The sequence below is a fragment of the Pan paniscus genome, chromosome 7 (assembly GCF_029289425.2).
Source record: "Pan paniscus chromosome 7, NHGRI_mPanPan1-v2.0_pri, whole genome shotgun sequence".
In the NCBI taxonomy this organism is placed as follows: Eukaryota; Metazoa; Chordata; class Mammalia; order Primates; family Hominidae; genus Pan; species Pan paniscus.
Genome location: NC_073256.2, coordinates 137,572,085 through 137,594,022, shown reverse-complemented (window position 1 = coordinate 137,594,022; position 21,938 = coordinate 137,572,085). Strand labels below are relative to the sequence as shown.

At 36.9% G+C, this 21,938-nt stretch overlaps 1 protein-coding gene across 6 annotated transcripts in view; it reads right to left on the bottom strand.

Annotated features, from left to right (window-relative positions):
• Window positions 1–21,938, bottom strand: part of COL14A1 (collagen type XIV alpha 1 chain) — a 245,676-nt gene that overhangs the window by 205,132 nt on the left and 18,606 nt on the right. For all 6 annotated transcript variants that reach the window (XM_063606884.1, XM_057303085.2, XM_063606883.1 and 3 more), the window contains 3 exons: window positions 17,433–17,557; window positions 7,112–7,228; window positions 2,794–2,937 (listed from right to left, as the gene is read on the bottom strand). In XM_063606884.1, coding sequence (XP_063462954.1) covers window positions 2,794–2,937; window positions 7,112–7,228; window positions 17,433–17,520 — 349 coding nt within the window. In that variant the 5' untranslated portion in view covers window positions 17,521–17,557. The remainder of the gene's footprint in view (window positions 1–2,793; window positions 2,938–7,111; window positions 7,229–17,432; window positions 17,558–21,938) is intronic.

The following is a 21,938-nucleotide window of genomic DNA, read 5'->3' as shown; positions in this document are numbered from 1 at the left end:
ACTGTGTATCAAAATATGAACTCATAAAGAATGCAAATCCCTGCACTAAATGCAAACCTATAGCCACAAGGCTTTATCTTGATCACCACTTTCCTGGATCCAACCACCAAAGTTTTCTAGGAAGAGGAGACTAGGCTTTAGCTCCGTCTCACAGAGAGCAAGAATATAACTGAAATGCAAAAGGGAAAAGAAAGCTATCCAAGCAATTTTCATTTTATTCTTACAAACTGCTATTTGGGCAGAACAAATCCCTCTATCTTGCCAATAAAAATAACACAGCTAAAAACATACACGCTTGCATATTATTTATCTAGCTAAAAGTTATATTGTTTCTCTACAGCTATCTTAGCAGAGTTAAGCAAGATGGAAACAAATGAATTTCCTTTTATGTGTTTTGAAGAAGTAGCCTGGGAAGATTTATATGACTCTCTGTGTTTCTTCCGCTGTTCAATCAGTGGAATGTTTGAAATAATCAATTGCAAAACCTCAGACTAGAGAAAGATGAATCTTTTCTCCTTATCCCTTTTACTGCTTCTCACAAACTGTAAGTGAAGTTATTTCAGCAACTCATGCAGGAATGTTGGAGGCCAGAAACTAAAGTGCAGTGCCAGTAAAATGAGACAGAAGGCTGATTTAAACCAAAAATAACATAAAAACCTTTTCCAAAGCTCCCAGACAAAGTGAATCTCAAAAGAATGTAACATTTACAACATGTGTATGTCCTGCTGACAGGTGAATTTGCCAAATGTCTTTGTTCAGAAGTTTCAAGAGGTAACTTAACCAAGTTGTGTTTTCTTTTAAATTTTTAAAATATTCACAAAATATTGGGTTGGTGCAAAAGTAATTGCGATTTTTCCAATTTAAGGTAATTGCAAAAACTGCAATTACTTTTGCACCAGCCTATAAGTCTCACAAAATATTACCAACAAGAGAAAGAGAAAAAAGGGAGGGAAGGGGTGTAAAAAATCTAGATAGAACATTGCTGCACAAAAAGTTCCATACCCACCACCTCACAGATTTATGGATTCATCTTATGGTAGGATTTTAAAAGCTATTGTTTGAAATTTAGAAAAAAATCTACTTGAAATGATGTCTGTGATTTCCTCAAAAAATAATAAGGAAAAGGGTTTGAAGGATAGAAGATATAAGACTGGCCCTGAGCAGCTAATTGCTGAAGCCAGATGATGGCTACTTAGGGGTTCATTATACTATTCTGATGATTTTTTATTATGCTTTAAATTGTCCTTAAGAATAAATTGGGTTTTTTAAAAGAGTCTATTTTAGCAATGAAGTAACAGAAAGTTAACTATGCTAGGTCTCTTCTGTTTGCATTCACAATTCAAAATTTTTATCCTTCACATTTGAAACACCGCTTTCAGGAAGAGGATGTTGCTGTAGTCTCTGGTCACTAGAATATAAGATTCGTAGGGGCAGGGATTTGTCATGTGCCCAAGTGCCTAGAAAACAGTCTGGCACTTAGTAGGCATGTGGCGTACATTTGTTCAACAGAAAAAAAAGAAGAATGAATGAATGTCTCCTGAGAGACAGAAGAATCAGGGCCTGTGTGGATCTTTATTTTTTATTTTATTTTTTGTTTTTCAGATGGAGTTTTGCTCTTGTTGCCCAGGATGGAGGGCGATGGCGCCATCTCGGCTCACTGCAACCTCCACCTTCTGGGTTCAAGCGATTCTCCTGCCTCAGCCTCCCAAGTAACTGGGATTACAGGTGTGTGCCACCACGCCCGGCTAATTTTGTATTTTTAGTAGAGACAGGGTTTCTCCATGTTGGTCAGGCTGGTCTCGAACTCCTGACCTCAGGTGATCCGCCCACCTCGGCCTCCCAAAGTGCTGGGATTACAGGCATGAGTCAATGCACCCAGCCTGTGTGGACCATTTTTAAACTCAATCTAAGGAAATGCTTCCTAAGGAACTGTGTGGACATTGATTGGACCATCGCAGAGCTTTCACTCCCTCTTAGAATGTCCTCTGCACACCCTATCCTTTCTCCAAATGCCCAATTTACTATTTGAGAACTGGCTCAAACATGAAGCTTTCCCATGCCTATCCTCTCCACAGACCATTACTCGGGCAGAGAGAGTACCTCTCTTCACAGAGTCCTATATGTACTCTCTCCAATACTTATCACATTGTATTTGTTGACAAATCAGCTTATCATGGAGACTGGCATAGAACAGTCCCTGTGTCAACTGATTAACAATTGGAAAGAATTAAATTCCCTGTTGCATAGGCTGTTTTAGTAGAGCCTGGACTGGCACTTTCTGGGGATCCTACAGAGGAGATGCAGGCATTATCCATTCAGACATTCATATTTATGGAGCGCCCATTATATGCCAGGCCTGTAATATGCAACTGTGATACAATGAGAAATAAAAATTATTGAGTTACAGTCTTTGCAAAACTTGCAGGCTTCTAGGGGTCACAGAGAAGTAAATAAGCAATTACAATATGGTGTTATAGTACCAGAAGGGAAGCTCTAGATGCTAAGAAATCACATAGGAGAGATATCTGGGTAAGGTTCAGGAGCCAATGTTAAGAAGTTCATTGGAAACTAAAGCATAAAGGATAAGTAAGAATACAGCAAAATGGGGGAAAGGGAAGGGTAGGAAAGTATTAGAGATCAGAGGAATTCGTTGAAGGTAAGACTGAAGGTCTTCTAGGATCTCTGTAAATCTGAAAAATCTAGAATTTTAAGTTGTAGAATATATATCACAGACTCAAATCCAAGGCTGGGACAGAGTCCTGCGGAGGTGCTTTGAGAACTGTAAATACATACTTCTGAATTGGCCTTGAGCTGGCTTGCTTTCTTTATCTTTATTGTATGCAATAATTTGAACTGTGTAATTCTGGTCTGGCATAAGGCCTTGAATAATTGCTTTAGTTGCAGTGTTCTGCAGATTCAGCTGGTTAGTTTTTCCACCTATAATAAAAGAGAAAAATAAATCAGTTCTAAGAAATAAGGTCCACTGTGTACATTAAGAAACTTTATTAGTTAGCAATTATGGTGTTAAACAGTAAAGGCATTTTTTGAAATGTGTTTTGTTGTATATATTTTAAAGTGTATATATTTAGAGTGTACATCATGATTTTTTTACATACATCAAGAGGTGAAGACATTTAAAAATACATACAATGGTATATATGTGTATTGCACCTAATTATAAAATAGTTTCCATCTTCCTTTTTAGCTGTACCCTTTTTACATTAGATAACTAACAATTGTCGAAATTAGAGAAAACCAAATTCACAAAAATATTTCATCATAACACACTACTGCTTTTATATAGCAGGAAAAGCCATAGTACAAGATTACAGGACAGCAAGCCCTCAACATCAGATATACTCTTCAAGGAAAGAATTCCACTTAAAAGTGAAGGGGGAGGCCAGGTGAGGAGGCTCACGCCTGTAATCCTTGCACTTTAGGAGGCCGAGGCAGGCAGATCACCTCAGGTCAGGGGTTTGAAACCAGCCTGGCCAATGTGGTGAAACCCTGTCTCTACTAAAAACACAAAAAATTAACCAGCCGTGGTGGTGTTTGTAGTCCCAGCTACTCAGGAGGCTGCGGCAGGACAATCGTTTGAACCCAGGAGGCAGAGGTTGCAGTTGAGCCGATATTGCGCCACTGCACTCCAGCCTGGGTGACAGACCGAGACTCCACCTCAAAAAAAAAATGTGAAGGGGAGATATGGGCAGGCCGAAGGTAATTATTTACACTGGAATTTTTTTCTACAGCCTCTCTAAAGTGAGTCAAAGCATCCTTGAAACATGAGCAATTTAATTATCTTAAATCTGACCACAAATGGCTGAGGATGCTGAAGGAATCACTCATTGACTGGCTACTTAAAAGTTGGCTTGGTTCATGAAAAGATTTCAAAATCCCATTACCTCTCCATCAGGTTACACTGACATCTAAGGCTTTCTTGAAAGTGCTGGTGATAAATACTCAACTTTTATGCAGAATTCCAAATTTTACTTTTCTTCTCTAATTTTTGCCTGCAATTATGTGTCTGAGAAAAGGAAAATTAATTTAAAACTTCTGTCTCTCTAGCAGTACCAGCAAGAGAAGACTGAAATTTGCTGAATTAATCAAACATAATACAGATTATAATTTAATCATATGGCAATAAAATTAATATTTTTAAATCTGAAATTTGATGCTGCTATTATCTGGGCTGCCTGCTACTGGAGGGCAAAATGGAGTCTTTCTCTTGCCAAAACCCATTTCCTTATGTGCGTTTATGTTCAAGATGTTAAATCTGGTTTTAGGAACTTCTGTCATTTAAAACTCATCTACTACAAAGTGCACCTAATATATCTTTCACAATGTGTGTTTCACTAAAAAAAAGTTTCTCAAAAAACAAACCCTGTATATTAGAGTCCCTCTTTGAGAGTTATGGAGTGTATTATTTTATTAAAGGCTTTGAGATCCCTGAAACAAACAAACAAAAAAAGCTTTAAACTCTGTTTAAACCAGCATTTCCCAAATTTATTTGACCATTAAACTATTTAGCTATATAATAGCTATTAGCATCCTACAGAATACCATGGAACATGCTTTCAGAAAGGCTGGCAGAAACAATAGTTGGACCATATCTCATCGTGTTGAAACAGCTATAAACATTTTGCAGCTAAATGTATTTATTACTCTTTATTTACTATGTTTAATCAAATAGATACCAGATTGTCAAGACTGATTGTCTTGGGTTGCTGCGGTAAGAACTCTGTGGAAAATAAACCTAGCATTTATGAAGAAATAATTTGCTTTCATTCCCAATTTTTATTTTGTCATGGGAGATGTCTAAGCAAGAACTAGACATCTACTTCTTGGGTGCACTCTTCAAGAGAGGATTGAAGGATTCAGATGAAGGTTTGTTTCAGAGGCTACCCAAGTCACTTCTACAATTCTGTGATTCCACAGTAACACTTGCTTGGGGGTACTTAATAGTTTGGTATTATCAGCAATTAATCAGAAAAAGTTAAGCTACCAATCACTTGAAGGAAAAAAAATTACCTTTCCAGATCAGACATGAGGGATTCTCAGAGGTAACAAAAAATAGTAACTTGTATTTTGACCTTTAGAATCATAAATGTTCAAGAATCTTTTAAACTTAAATTTCCCATGATAGCTTATTTTTTAAAAAATAAGCTATATTTTTAAAAATTAAAGAAATTTCATAACTGAGTCATACTCCAAAATGAAAACTCTGAACAAGGTTTGAGAATATTGTTTTCCATAAGCAAGTCACTTCTGTACGCCACCATGGGAAAAGTGGACATCTGGTATTGCTCAACCAGAAGTCATTCTAATGAGTCTATGGATAACATTTCTTAATGAAAGATATGTCAGGCCGGGCGTGATGGCTCACACCTGTAATCCCAGGACTTTGAGAGGCTGAGGCAGGTGGATCACCTGAGGTCAGGAGTTCAAGACCAGTCTGGCCAACATGGTGAAATCCCATCTCTACTAAACATATAAACATTAGCCAGGCATGGTGGCGGGCGCCTGTAATCCCAGCTACTCGGGGGGCTGAGAGCGGAGAACCACTTGAACCTAGAAGGCAGAGGTTGCAGTGAGCCGAGATCGCACCTCTGCACTCCAGCCTGGGCAACAAAGAGCGAAACTCAGTCTCAAAAAATTTAAAAAATTAAAAAATAAATAAAAGATATGGCCTTTTGGTGACCAAGCAAGAAACCAGGTGTTTCATCTGCTTGTCTTGTTTGAATGTTTACGTCAACTGTTGAGTAAGACATCCACATTAATGAACAATACAGCATCTGTCTCCTTCACTGTATCTTTTGGGAAAAGGTCTACCACTGAAAGGCTTGTAGCTCCATATAACCCTCTTTATCACCAATAAAAAGAAAAACTAATTATTATGTTTACATAAATATATATTATACAAATATGTATTATTAAGTACTTATTATGTACTGTGTGAAAATGGATCCTTGGAGAACTAATGGGACCTGAGAGCATCTTTATGACAATCATAGGTAACATTTACTGAGCACTTACTATATGGCACCACTGTTCTAAGGGCTTTATATTTATTTTAGTCTTCACAACCAGTACTTCCCAAATTTAATGTGCATAGGAATCACCTGGGGACCTTTTTAAAATTCAGACGCTGGTTGAAGAGGTCAAGGGTAGAGCCCAGTATTCTGCATTTCTAACAAGCTCTCAGGTAATGCCAGTGCTGCTGATCCCAGATCAACCTTGAGTTGCAAATTCATAGAAAACTCCATGGGGTGGGTACAAATATTGTTTGCTCATTGTATAGAAGAAACTTGAGGCACTGAGTCATTAACTTGCCTGAATCACACTACTTATAAGTGACAGAATCGAGATTTGAATTCAAGCAATCCAGTTGTTGATCCCATCTTCATCTTCATAACAACCATGTAGCAGAGGCAATTTCCCTATATGGTCTGTATTATTTTAGCTTATTATATTCATATAATAAAAACATAAAATATGAGAAAGAAAAATTCAACCAAATGATGTTGAAAGATACTTCATTATTTAAAGACACTTAATTTAAAGCTTCTTTAAATAATAAAGTATCTTTAAGCATCATTTAAGTATCATCTTTAAAATAAAGATGCTTAATTTAAAGCATCCTTAAATAACTATTCATGATCAAAAAATGTGTTCAACTTATGTTTTTCCTGCCTTATCACTTATTTTCACAATGTCCACTTAGCCTTTCTAATTTTAATGTATAATGCTGAATATTATTCTATTGAGTTAATTAATAATAGTTTATTCAACTAGTCAAAACTATTGGACACTCAGGTGCATTGTATATTTAAGTTCCAATGAATTCAAAGTATTCATTTTATGACTAAACAGAGAAAATAAAACTTCTTGATTGTCTGATTATTTGGTCTAAAAAGAACTGGAGCCAAGAGTCATTCTTTACTCTTTGGGGAACATTATTACCTTGATTCGAGGGTAAGATTTTAAACACTGAAGATTAAACAAACCAAAAGCTTTCAAAAAATCCTAACACAATGCTTGGCACTACATGTTTTTAGTTGCCTATGCATGAAAAGTTGCTAATGCTCTACAAAACAAAGTCAATTGTTTTTACCTGAAGTTGGAGTCACAAGAAGTTTGTAACCACCAAATTTCCCTCTTGGAGCCTTCCATGAAATCTGTATACTGTCATGAGATATTACATTATATCTTAACCTTGTGGGTGGAGCCACTGAAAAGGAAGAACAAAAATGATATAAACATTGTAACATTTAAGCTTCTATTTGTTAAATCAGAAAGTCAAAGTAGTATAATAAAAATACACACAAAAGACTTCATCAGCCTCAAAATATATAATATATATACATATGCCTTTTGAGAGGGAGTCTCACTCTGTTGCCCAGGCTGGAGTGCAGTGGCACGATCTCAGCTCACTACAACCTCTGCCTCTTGGGTTCAAACAATTCTCTGCCTCAGCCTCCTGAGTAGCTGGGATTACAGGCACGTGCCACCACGCCCGGCTAATTTTCTTGAATTTTTAGTAGAGACGGGGTTTCACCATCTTGGCCAGGCTGGTCTTGAACTCCTGACCTCATGATCCACCCGCCTCGGCCTCCCAAAGTGCTGGGATTACAGGCATAAGCCACCACGCCTGGCCATAATATATATTATTTTTTACAACCTCACTAATGAACTGATCAGTTTGCAAGATAACACAAAACTAAAGGCATTTGTTTCTTACCCAAGGGATATCCATTTGTCAAACAGTAGTGACCTTATGACAAAGAACTAAGACCAAGTGTTAGAATGTAATACTCTAGCCTAGTTTAATAATTGAAGCTAATTTTGTAAAATGCTTTCATTATGTTACAAGGATAAATTTTTCTCCTTGAAACATGTGAGCTTCTATAATCTACTCTACTGAGACCTGTTGTTTGTCCTTAGGTTTTTCACTTTGGTAATTCAATATTTTTGATTATATGATAATTTGAGAGGGCTATTACGGATATATTATGGTAATAAAATATTCATTTAAAAACATTTGAGAAAATGATTGTAAAGGCATTCAAGACCAAGTAAAATAATTATGTTTTATAAACTTGGATCCAGTTTTCAAGGGTACCTGATTTATACCTGTCAGAAAGATACAAAGCACATGGTCATGAATCAGCCCAGAATGTTTTATCTTTTCTGACAGTTTACAAAAATGAGTAGATCTGTATTACTTTTTGTGTAGGTCATTCAAACTTCAAAACACATTTCTGGAACACTACACAAATGTTCCAGTATCTCAAAAAAGGTAAGAACGTTTTTATTACATACTCTCTAAATTAGTTTGTTAGAAAAGAAAAGTTAATACTTCATGGAAAAGTTAGCCTTTTTTATCCACTTTTAAGCCCAGTCTCTCTTTCTCATTTTAAAAAACAGAGTGTACAGAAAAGAAACAAACATTCTCCTACATAGGCATGGGGTATAACATGGGGTTTGGCTGTTAGTTTCATTCTTGGTTCTACCACTTAGCTAATAACCTTGAGCAGGTTATTGTTTCTTCCAAAACCTGAGTTTCTTTATTTTTAGAAAAGGTGATGGCAATACTTTTTGCAAAGGAGAGATGACAACTTTAAATAGGATAATGGATATCATGAATATAATGCATTATAATGGGGAGTCAATAAATATTTGTTCCCTTTCCCCTACTTCATGTAATGATTCAGCTTAAAAGCTCACTTAATCTTCAAAACATACATTGCTATTCCAATTTTATAGATAAAGGAACCAAGGTGCAACTAAGGCACTTGCCCAAGTTCACATACTGATGAAGGACAATCTCTGACCCCAGATGAAATGCACTGTTTCTTTGAAAGATGATTCATATTAAGAAGTCACCCTCGGCCAGGCAGGGTGGCTCATGCCTGTAATCCCAGCACTTTGGGAGGCCAAGACGGGTGGATCACCTGAGGTCAGGAGTTTGAGACCAGCCTGACCAACACGGTGAAACCCCATCTCTACTAAAAATACAGAATTAGCCAGGTGTGGTGGCACACGCCTGTAGTCCCAGCTACTCAGGAGGCTGAGACAGGAGAATTAATTGAATCCAGGAGGCAGAGACTGCAGGGAGCTGCGAACAGGCTACTGCACTCCAGCCTGGATGAGACAGAGAGAGACTCCATCTCAAAAAAAAAAAAGAAGTCACCCTTCATTGAGCTAGATGAATGAAGAATTTACTACTCCACAAACTGAAATCAGTATGAAATCAGATGAAAGCATCTGAAATCAGTAAGCACTGAAAGACACAATCTTAAGAATAGATTTTCTTTCTATTTGTCCTTTACTATCTCTAAGTAGAGAATGCTAGCCATGCTGAATAAAAACATTAGCTTCCTGTTCTCAATGTGACATGAATGGAAGAAAGAGTTTACATTTCTCTGGCTAATGAGAAAGCATAAATTTATCATAAGAATAACTTTTTTCAAATGGAAGAGGAAGGTGCTGAACCTAACATTTGGATGAACAGAAAACTGTTACTATTTTGCTTAGTCATCAACTTGAGAAGAAAATTTATTAATAGATAGGTTCTTATTACTTATGGAAGAAAATTAAAAGTAAGAATTTTTAAATATTAAAAATATATGCAAGTTTCTGAGTAAAATCAAGTCAGTGGACTAGTAAATGTCATCGCCCAAGTTTTTGCATGAATGAGCTGCTGAAAGAAAGCTGTCTGGGGAACCATCAAGTGGAAAAGTACAAATAGGATGGAGGCTTCAATCTAGGAAATTCCAAGAGAGTCAATGATTCCATTAGCACTCCAGGTGTGTTGACATCTCAAAACAGCAAACAACATTCAGGATTCCTAGGTTAAAAATTACTAAATTTTCTATCCATGCTACTATTCTTTAAATGTCATCTGAGTTTATAGCCCTCAACATCTCTTAGTCACTAGACTAAGATTTGGCTTCCAAATCTCCAGTAGAAAATGAGGGCAACGTGGAGCATGTTCAGGTAATCTGGATGGTGTTCTAGAACCAAGAGTGGCATCGGCTTCCATTCAATTGCTCAAGAAAACAAAGTGTAAAACTGTTGAAGCAAATGCAACGACCAAATCCATCAATACTCAACTCTTTTATTAATTTACAAATGATTCAACTGTCTACATTCCCATTATAACTGCTAGCCAAAAACAATATCATTATTACCTTTTAGCAACAGACCACATCTATTGCCTATAGAAGCATAAATACCCTCACAGTCATTAAAAGGAGATCTTGGTTAAACATAACATACACATTTTCTTTAGGTTTTTTAGGTTTTTGCCTTTAGGGTAAAAAATATTGAAAAGAAGAAATGCTAGTTAAAAAAGAAAGAGGCCTGAGGTCACAGCTGTGGATTTCAAAGTTAGCTTTTTTCCCCCTTTCAGAAGGCACTGGGACTGGAGCCAAAGCAAGAGCAGCAGGATTGACAGAAACGCTTTAAGTGCCATGGAGAAATAATTGCTCTTATCTCATGGAACAAAACTTTGTGTACATTTTATACCAGACCCATGATTTTTCTGTTTGCAAGCACAAAGGAAGTACTTTTTTTTAACATATACTTAACTTCCATTAATAATTATAAACGCTTGCATGAACTTGACTGAAAAATTAATTTATGTCAGTTCAAATCCTAATCTTTTAAAAAAGACGAACATCAAGTGTAAAGTTTGATTTCCAGCACACACCAAGAGCCCAGAGGAAACCAACAGACTCATCCTTTGCATGGTGAAGTGTAAAAGATGAGATTGCACATAAGATTAGGCCTGATATAAGATCTGTGAATATATAAACATTATCCCAAAGGGAGACTGAGGGGGAAGACTGAGGAGCGGCTACCCATTATCTTCCACTCCACTGCAGGGTTAGGCTTGTTACTGAAAGTGTAGGGGCATTTTTCTTCTGCTGTGCTGTGTTGTGCTTTGTTTGTGAAGGAAGATTTTCTTTAAGCTCAAAGAATACCACTGCAATCATTCCCATAGAGGCTCATAGGCAGGAGAGAAATGTTTATGTCATGTCATTGAAGCCTCACTATTATCAAGCATTTACGAAATTCTGTTTCATAATCTATTCATTAAAGAGTTGACTTTTGGCTGTCCCTTTCTTCCCTCCTTTCCTTCCTTTCTTCTCATCTGAATTTGAACGCTTACAGTTTTGTCAAGTGACAATCTACGTAAAGATACTTATTTTAATAAAATATTCACATTTGTTTATTAAAACGCTAGTTTTTACACAGGGACACTGAAATGGACATCTTGTGTTCTTCCCTACCCATAATCGCATCTCCTCTTCCTTATATGACAGCATCCTGGTTTTCTTCCAATGAACAACACTGCCTCCCCCACTGCATAGGGCCAACCATCCTCCCCTGGCTAAAGGCTGGGAAAATCACTCAAACCAGGTCAAGCAGACTCTCCCAAGAATCTGAAACTTGACTCCAGTGATGCAAGGATGGAAAGTAACTCCAGTCATTCCAATGACATGCCCTAAGGACAATGGTCACTAGTTTCTACAGACCGTATCCCAGAGGGTTTCCCAGATTCCTATCCTTTTCAAAGCTTGATTATTTACTTTTACTTCGATTATATGAGCTACTGCATTATCTACTGGTGAATACATTTTTGCTTAGTTGACCAGAGAAAATTTATTTTATTCACAACCAAAAATTTCTGGCTGATAAAGATAATGCAGCATGAATCACACTGCGAGTTTTTACCTCTTTAAAACATATTTTAGCATGCTAAGTTGATAGGGCAACCAATTATATTTATTTTTAAAAGACTTTTAAAGAGCAGAAAAGTATTTGGCTATTTTTCCAAGTAATCTAAAAACAAAAAAATTCTTTTTTGATTATTGGCGGGGTACAGTGGCTCATGTCTGTAATCCCAGCACTTTGGGAGGCCAAGGCAGGCAGATTCGTTGAGCCCAGGAGTTTGAGACCAGCCTGGGCAACATGGCAAAACACCATCTCTAAAAAGTATATACAAAAATCAGTTGAGTGTGGTTGCATGGGCCTGTGGTACCAGCTACTCAGGAGGCTGAGATAGGAGGATCACTTGAGCCCAGGATGTGGAGGCCATGATCGCACCACTGCACTCCAGCCTGGGCGACATAGCAAGACTCTGGCTCAACAAATAAAATAAAATACAAAAACTTTAGCTTTTTATGTTAGTCATTTTTTTCAGTTAAATGTACTGCCTAAATGTTTTATAAATCGGAGCAATTAAATTTTGAGAGACTTTTACTGTAGGATATGCTACAGGGATTTTTTTTAAATGTGGTTTAGAACCTCATATGTTGTAATTTCATGATCCATTATAAAGATGCTGAAAACAGCTGTAAGGAAAATATTCTCAACTTTTCAAATGTGTTTGGCTACTAACAGCAAGAAATATGTGTCAACGTGTGAACACAGAGGTCTTTATAAAGTTAAAGCTAGCCCCTATGCGAAGTCTCCAATTTTCTATGCGTTGAGGTTTTTAAATGACAGTTATTTTACCTTCAGTGGCTCCTTCCTGTAACCATCCAAAACAAACATCGCTAGAACCAGGTACATATTTACTGTGAAATTTCCAAGAAAGTGTGGATCCCATCACTCTGTTATTGCTGTACGCATTTTTCTCCTACAGCCATCACACTACTTTTTCTGTATTCTAGTTCATTTAACAACTTGTCTTGAAAAGAAGATGCTGGAATAATCCAGGTTTAAACAGTTATTTGAGCCAATGTAGGTTCACAGGTCCTGGAGAGGGAACATTTTTCATAAAATATTCCATGGAGAGACTAAATGGTAAAGCACATTCTGTGGATTAGCAATTAAGGAGCAAGAATTAATTTCCTGTATGTCTTTTTTTTTTTTTTTTTTTTTTTTTTGAGATTGAATCTCGCTGTGTCGCCCAGGCTGGAGTGCAGTGGTGCGATCTCGGCTCACTGCAAGCTCCGCCTCCCAGGTTCACGCCATTCTCCTGCCTCAGCCTCCTTAGTAGCTAGGACTACAGACTACAGGCGCCCGCCACCACGCCCGGCTAATTTTTTTTGTATTTTTAGTAGAGACGCGGTTTCACCGTGTTAGCCAGGATGGTCTCGATCTCCTGACCTCGTGATCCGCCCGCCTCGGCCTCCCAAAGTGCTGCGATTACAGACGTGAGCCATACTGTATGTCTTTTAATACTAGCTATATTCGTTGATTATCGTTACTATAATAAATTTCAAAATCTTAGTGGCTTAAAACAACAGACATGTACTATCTTACAGTTCTAGGGGTCAGAAGTTTGAAATCAATCTCACCGGGCTAAAAGGATGGTGTCAGAAGGGCTGAATTTCTTTCTGTAGGGGAGAATCAATCATTGTCTTGCCTTTTCTAACTTCTAGAGGCTTCTCACATTCCTTGACTTGTGGTCTCTTTCCATCTTCAAAGCCAGCAGTACCCAGCCAAGTTTTTCTCACCTGGCCGCTGACACTGGCTGCCCTATCTCCCTCTTCCATATTTAAAACTTTTTGCAGTTACATTGGGCCCACCCAGAAAATCCAGGCTAACCTCCCTATTTTAAGGTCAACTGATTAACAAACAATTCAATCTGACATCTTAATTCCCCCTTGCCATATAACATATTCACAATTCTGAAGATTATATGTGAATATCTTTGCAGGTACATTATTCTGCCTACCACACTGACTTTGCTTTTTTTTTTTTTTTTTTTTGAGACGGAGTCTTGCTCTGTTGCCCAGGCTGGAGTGCAGTGGCACCATCTCAGCTCACTGCAACCTCCACCTCCCGGGTTCAGGCAATTCTCGTGCCTCAGCCTCCTGAGCAGCTGGGACTACAGGCGCGCACCATCATGCCCAGCTAATTTTTTGTATTTTTAGTAGAGACGGGGTTTCACCATATTGGCCAGACTGGTCTCAAACTCCTGACCTCATGATCCGCCTGCCTTAGTCTCCCAAACTGCTGGGATTATAGACGTGAGCCACCAGACTATTTTTTTTTTCTCTGAAAATGTCTATTTGGCTTTGCAAATTAATGTCAAATTTGGCCAACCCACAGGAACTCACTACTAAATTTGCTTTAAAAGCAGAAAATCAATCCAATAAAGCAATTCATATTTTTTATTCCTTGCTCAAAATCAGTCACGTAAATAAGAGGCGTAATGGTAGAAATAAGATGAGGTTTCTCAAAAGTCTCATATTTTCCTAATCAGCAAAACCAAAGGCCTCTAAAGCTTTTCTTATTGAGGTTTCCCCCAGCGTGCAGCCACCATCTTCCTTCTTGAAAATTTCTCCAGCCTTCACTTATCATCCACTACATTCCCCTGACTCTCCTTATAATTGATGTTGGATTTTTTTTTTTTTACTCTTTCAATCAGTCATTTTTCTTCTATTAAACTCTTATTGAACTCTATTGATGTTTGGCAGACTTCATCCTCACCTCTTTCCACTTTGATATCCCTTCCTAATTCTAGTTCTAAGGCTTCAAAAATCCTTATAAGTGAATTCCTAAATAAAATACAATTCGAATATAATCTCCTGCGCTGATCTTTTTTCCCTAAACTCCAGACCACCAACTGCCTATCAGCCATCTCCACCTGAATGTCCCACAGACACCTTAAGCTCCATATATTTGTCTAAAACTGAACTCATTGTCTTCTACTTGTTTAAACTCTTCAACAAATGTCTACTATGACTGAAACATTGCTCTGTACTAGAGATACAGACACTAAAGAGAGAACTATTGGCTTTTATGAGCTGAGGTAAATAAACAATTAGAATGCAAAGATACAGAAGCAGTAATGACACAGGGGTCAAGATGAAAGACCCCATCTGCTCAGGTCTCCATCAAGAAACTTGATTTATCTTCAATATTTCCCTGTCTTTTGTCTGTCTCCACTTATAATCAGCAGACAACTTTTCTCTCTTATACCCCTTAAATGATTCTTAGATGCATCCTCTCTAATCACATTGCCTACTTCCAGCCTTCAACACCTATTTCATGGACAATTTAGTATATTTTAATGATCTCTCACGCCTTGTTTGTTCCTATCCCTCAAACCCCCATGAGTTGCAAATATGAGAATCATCGATATTGCTGTTAGTGTTTTTCTCAAAAACAGGGTTGTTTAAAATCTTCCATAATCTGGCTTCAATCTATCTTTCCATCTTTGTCTTTGCCACACTTCACCCCCAACATAACTTATATTGCAATTTATTTGCTTACAGCCCTGTCTCCCTAGTAGACAGTAACCTGGTTGAAGGCAAAAAATAAATAAATAAATAGGTCTTATTTAGCTTTGTATCTTGAACTTGACACATAGAATATGCCCCATACGTGTTCACTTAAAACAGAATTTGGTGGCTGGGCACGATGGTTCACACCTGTAATCCCAGCACTTTGGGAGGCCAACGAGGGTGGATCACTTGAGGTCAGGAGTTCGAGACCAGCCTGACCAACATGGTGAAACCCCCTCTCTACTAAAAACACAAAATTAGCTGGGCTTGGTGGCGCATGCCTCTAATCCCAGCTACTTGGGAGGCTAGGGCAGGAGACTTGCTTGAACGCAGGAGGCAGAGGGTGCAGTGAGCCGAGACTGCGCCATTTGCCATTGCACTCCAGCCTGGGAAACAAGAGCAAAACTCCGTCTCAAAAAAACAAAAACAAAAAAACAGAATTTGGCTAACAATATTCATCCGGTAGACAGCATCCTTGAAAGTATCCCGTAAGAGCTATATATGATCGGTTATTCCACAAATGACCACTTCTGAATTATGCTAGACTGAGATAGCAACTCTGGAGGGCTTAGCAACTTGCCCGCCTTTTGTTTCTAAGAATCTGTGTCTTGTATCCTGGAGTTTAGAAGATAAGTGATCTAGAATTTCCCAATTGCCACAGCTAAAAGCATTCTTTCATCAACATAAATAACATAAGCAGAATGTGTCTACCAAACTGCCTGCTGTGTGTTCAATGAAGTAGTTGGAAATACAGTTCCTTAACCCCAGGTGTATAATAGCAATTTGTGGATGCAAAAAGCCAAGTTCCATTCCTTTCCAAACAGGTATGCCTCCCTTAAAGGAAACAGTGTGTGGTGGTTCATGCATTGATCTTTTCTACAACCCTCAATGCCAAACATTAGACATTAGCATTCCTAAAATCACTTTATCACACTTACAATTCCTTGCTCAGCTGATAAATAACATTTCATCACCAACACTTCAGTCTCTGTAGATTCCCATGTTTGTCTAATAATATCACTTTGCACAGTTGTGCATATTCAGAAGTTAGCACATTCTTTTCAGATAAATATTTTTGGCTTTGCGGGACACATAGTTTCTGTCATGACTGTTTCATTCTGTCAGTGTAGCATGAAAGTAGCCACAGACAATATGTAAACAAATGTGCATGACATGCTCCACTAAAACTTTATTTATAAAAATAGGCAGTGGGTCAGATTTGGCCCACAGGTAGTTTTTCAGCCCCAGACTTACTTTATAAAAATGAATGGAAATCAAAAATAAAAGTTCCCATCCCAGGAATGCAAAGAGTAGATTTCACAAATTAAGTTTAATTAAAACAAAGCTAGAAATCATTAGGAATGCTTGAAATGGCATATTGGCAGGCTCTGTCAGGCCCTTATAACGTTCAGACTATGTGCTCAGTTTTTAAGAAAAGGGGCAAAATCAAGGACCAGGTATGAAATGATAGAAATATCCTGTACATTATGTAAGAGACAAGACATGATTAGGATACACACACACTCACATTACAGTTCTTTATTAATAGAGCTGTAAAAATAGGGCTTTATTCATAAAGCAATTTAATTATTAGAGCATTATTAATATAACTGATATCGTAACATAAAAATTTGACTTTCACTGATTAAACTTGCACAGGCTTTTCAGAAGCACTTTAAGAATAGGCCAGGCATGGTGGCTCACACCTGTAATCCCAGCACTTCGGGAGGCCAAGGTGGGCAGATCACGAGATCAGGAGTTCGAGAGCAGCCTGGCCAATATGGTGAAACCCTGTTTCTACTAAAAATACAAAAATTATCCGGGCATGGTGGCTCATGCCTGTAGTCCCAGCTATTTGGGAGGCTGAGGGAGGAAAATTGCTTGAACCTGAGAGGTAGAGGTTGCAGTGAGCCAAGATCATACCTGGGCTACAGAGCAAGACTCTGACTCAAAAAAAAAAAAAAAAAAAAAAAGAATGACCTATTTAACCAATTGCCACAAAATCACTATGCTCAGTCACTGGTGAGGTTGTAATCCTCATCAAAGATGTGTATATTTCTACAGTGCAAACAGTTGGTAAAACTCAGTAAAAGCCGACATATTGTTAGGATAAATAAAATAAAACGATAATCAGAAACAAGAAAGCTAGAGTCCCAGACCCTACTGATTCTCAAAGTTTTCAATCACCTTGACCTTGGACGATGGTGCAGAAATAAACAATTGCCAAAAAAGGTGGAAGCAACCAGTACCGCATCTTGCGCTGGAAAATCTTCATTTTATTTTCTGCTTTTTACATGGGGTGTAGCAGCCACCTAGAAACAGAGAGAACAGGAACATTTTTGAGAAGGCTGAAAATAAAGTATACGTAATCATTTAGGACAGGCGAATAAGCCAACATGTAGATTAGTATTGTCAGGAAGTAATTAATTCCCTAGAGCATCGTGCATTTCACTCTAAAATACAAACTGATGAGGAAAAGACTTTTTAGAAGATGCTGTAAATGGACAGAATGATTTGAAATATTTGGAAGAGAACTTCAGAATGTACTTTGTGACTCTTCCCTATGGACATAAATTGCATAGTGAATTTCCCAAGTGGATAAATTTCATAATTTTACCTGAAATTAGCATTATCATCAATCCCAATGTCCTTGCCAGTAATGTGTTCCTCCCATATTTGTCACATAAAGTTCACATAAACTCCTACTGTTGTCTTATATTGCCTACAAAGAACAAATATATAGGACCTTTCTACTGGTGATCCAAGAGAATTTGAAAAACCACTTTGTACTCAGACTTCCCCTCACTGGGTTGAATAACCCCTAATCCTTTCATCTTTTTCTCATAGTTCTTCTTTTTCCTAATATAAGTGAATCTAAAACTCTTCCAAATTGTTCATTTTCATTGGGATATCAATGAAAGAAGAGCTACAAGCAAAAGAAAGAAAGGACGATAAATGGAAGACAAGAAAACGAAGAAGAAAAAAAGAAAGGGTATAATTATTACGTATCTATAATAATTAATAATAAAAATTTTAACATTAAAAAGCTTTTAGAAAAAGAAGGGAAAGAAAGGGAAAGGAAAGAAGGAGGGAGAAAGGGAGAGAGGCAGAATTGGAGGGGAAAAAACAATGAATGTTCTGTATTAATTTAAAAGACCATTCTACAAATTGTAGATTACAGTTCTATTACTAGGTCATTACAGAGGAGAAATTCTGAAATCCTTCCCTCAGAGATTAAGGAAATATCTCCAAAGTTTTCTTCTACCCAGGGCATATTTTTTAATTCATTTTTTCATTTATATATTCATTTATTCATTCCCCAGTATTATCCCACAAAGGATCTGAAGCAACTAAATAATAAATAAACATAATGGATCAGATAACGGTGCCAAATTTCACATGTAAAATACACGACTACAGTTAAATTTTAATTTGAGATAAATAGCAAATGATTTTTTAATGTTAGTATGTTCTATGTAATAGTTGAAAAACACTATTTTTAAAAAAATCATTGTTTATCTGGAATTAAAATTTAACTGAGTGTCATATATTTGATCCAGCAATCCTAGTATAAGGGGAAATTTTGGTGATAAAACAATAAAGTAATGAGTTAAATGAGCACAGAGAAAATGTATCTGGTCCTGTATAGTTGGTAAAGGATAGTTAAGGTATACCTTACTATAGTAAGGTATAGTTGGTGAATTTGGCTTAAAAATTTATGAATTAGCAGCTAAGCAAGAAGGAAGCATAATAAGCTTTAAAGCTTACTATATTTTTAGATTAACTAAAACATATTTTTCAGGAGATGCATAGCTTTTTCTGATACTGAAAGCTGAGTAGAAGTTTTCCCATGGTTCACACCAAAAAGTCATCTTACTTTATTAACCATAAAATGTATTGAGCCCTTGCTGTATGTAAAGACTACTCCAAGTACACATATAAATTCCTTTAATCCTCACAGCAACTCTTTGAAGTAGGTACAATTCTAATACGTAGTTACAGATGGACAATAAGGCACAGAGAAGCTGCCCAAGTCACAAAGCTAGTGAGTTCAGGAGCCAGGATTTTAACCACATAGACATGATCAGACATGGTAGAAGCATCTTAGGAAAACATTTCTACAAGATCAGCCTTCACATCACTTTCTTTCCACTTTAAAATACCTTGTTCTGCTTACAAAAACAAAGAGTTTTAACAGTGAAAAATTCAGACTACAACAAAGTACAACAAAAACAATACATCTTTTGTTATTATTTTCTTGTTCAAGTGTATTCTGATGACAGTAAATGCCCTTTTACTATATATATATATATATATATGGTGGTATCACAACTTATTTACCTACTTTTATTTGGAAATACAGATTGCTTCCAAATTTCGTTTATACATATGACACCACAATGAACATCCTAATTCACATCTCTTTTCATATATGATTTATTTACTTTGGCTAAATTCCCAATTGTAGAACTGCTAGGCAAAACAAGATGCATTGTTTGTTTGTTTGTTTGTTTTGAGACAGAGTCTCACTCTTGTCCCCAGGGCTGGAGTGCAACGGTGCGATCTGCTCACTGCAACCTTTGCCTCCTGGGTTCAAGCGATTCTCCTGCCTCAGCCTCCCAAGTAGCTGGGATTACAGGCACGTGCCACTACGCCCAGCTAATTTTTGTATTTTTAGTAGAGACGGGATTTCATCACGTTGCCCATGCTGGTCTCAAACTCCTGACCTCAGGTGATCCACCCGCCTTGGCCTCCCAAAGTGCTGGGATTACAGGCCTGAGCCACCTCACACAGCCCAAGATGCATGTTTTTAAGGTTTTTCTAATATAGGTACACAATGCTCTACAGAAAATAACACTGATTTCCACTTCCACCTGCATCTCATATGAACACCAGGTCACAACACTTCCACCATCACAGAGGTTGTTTTCAATATATTCTGATTTTACAGGTAAAATGGGATTAGCATCTTAATCAGATTTTTCATAACCAGTAAAATGTGACATTTGGTGTTTGTTGGCTATTTAAATTTTTTTAAACAAAATAACTGTTCATGAATTTTACCCATTTTCTTATTGATCTACAATAACTCTTTATATGTTAATTTTAACTCATATATACTTAGTATTTTTCCAGTTTGTTTTTTGCCTGACAATTTCATTTACTGGGTTAAGATTTTTTTTTTAAGGTCAGAAATCTGACTTGATCTTTTTCTTTATGGTTTCTAATTCAGTGTCATGGGTAAAATGGCCTTTCTTACCCCAAAGTATATTTCTAGTTAACTTTTTAGTTTCTATTATTAATGGACTCTTTCCAACACTGTTATCTGATAGATTCGTTTTTAATATAGAAAAGATATTGATTTTATATATTAATGGACCATCATTCTGAATTCTTGCTACCTTTATATTTTTTTCAGTTTAATCTCTTGGATTTTCCAAGTTGACAACTGCATTGTTTGCAATTGACGCGTTTTTTCTTACTGTATAGGTTAGTAGTTTAAAAACAATTATTTTACTAGGGATGCCTGAAATATTTTACCATTAAGAATATTAATGGTAGTTGAGTTCAGATATGTTATGTCAAACTTTTAAAAGTTCTTGTCTTTTTACTAAGAATTTTTTTTAATCAAGAACGGATGCTGAACCTTGCCTTTATGACAATTCATTCATTGGAATGTCCGTATTTCATCTTGACCTCTCAGTGTAGTTAACATATTTTGATATGTCTAGTATTAATCTATCTTTGAAATATAGAAATAATTCATACCTATTATGGCAATTATCGCTTTTTTTAAACATTAATGTAATTATAATGGCTTTGGCTTTCAGGCCAAGCCATTTTCAAATAGAGATAGTAATGACATATCATTCTTTAAATAAGATTCCTTTAATAATGATACTACATTTGAGCTACTGTTTTTTTATATTCTTGAACAACAAGAGAGACAGCTCAAGATTGTTTCTGTCCAACTCCTAAGAAACTAATCAAGTGCAAACACTCCTTGTTATATGCTTATCATTTATCAAAATGTGTTCAGCTTTAAATTCCTATAATTTTCTCTACTATAGATATATGTCTCCAGTGGCAACAATAAAAACACATCAACTGAAGTTACCTAATTGCAACTCAAAACTAGGTATGACTGATTACAGGACTCAAAAGAATATTAATTCTTCTTGAGGAATAAGAATGAGAATACTATTCTAGGTGTCATTTACCCCCAAATGGAAGAGTATGAGTATTTTAAAAATTATTATTACAATGATATTTTAAGTCACATTACATTTATCTAGTATCTCCATACTATTACCATTTCAAGATCTTTGATAATGGAATGTCCGGATAAAATTCCCACCATGAGAGGGATTATACCAAGCAGAGTACAAGCTATCTCTTAGCTTACAAAGCTTGGAGACTCTGACCCCCTTGAATGCTTTAAAAAATACTCCATATTGTTTATTTAAATCCCAAGTTTTTTGTGTGTTTGTTTTTGTTTTTTGAGATGGAGTCTCGCTCTGTTGCCCAGGCTGGAGTGCAGTGGTGCGATCTCGGCCCACTGCAACCTCTGCCTCCTGGGTTCAAGCAATTCTTCTGCCTCAGCCTCCCAAGTAGCTGGGATTACAGGCATGTGCACCACGCCCAGCCAATTTTTTTGTTTTGTATTATATTTTTTTTAGCAGACACAGGGTT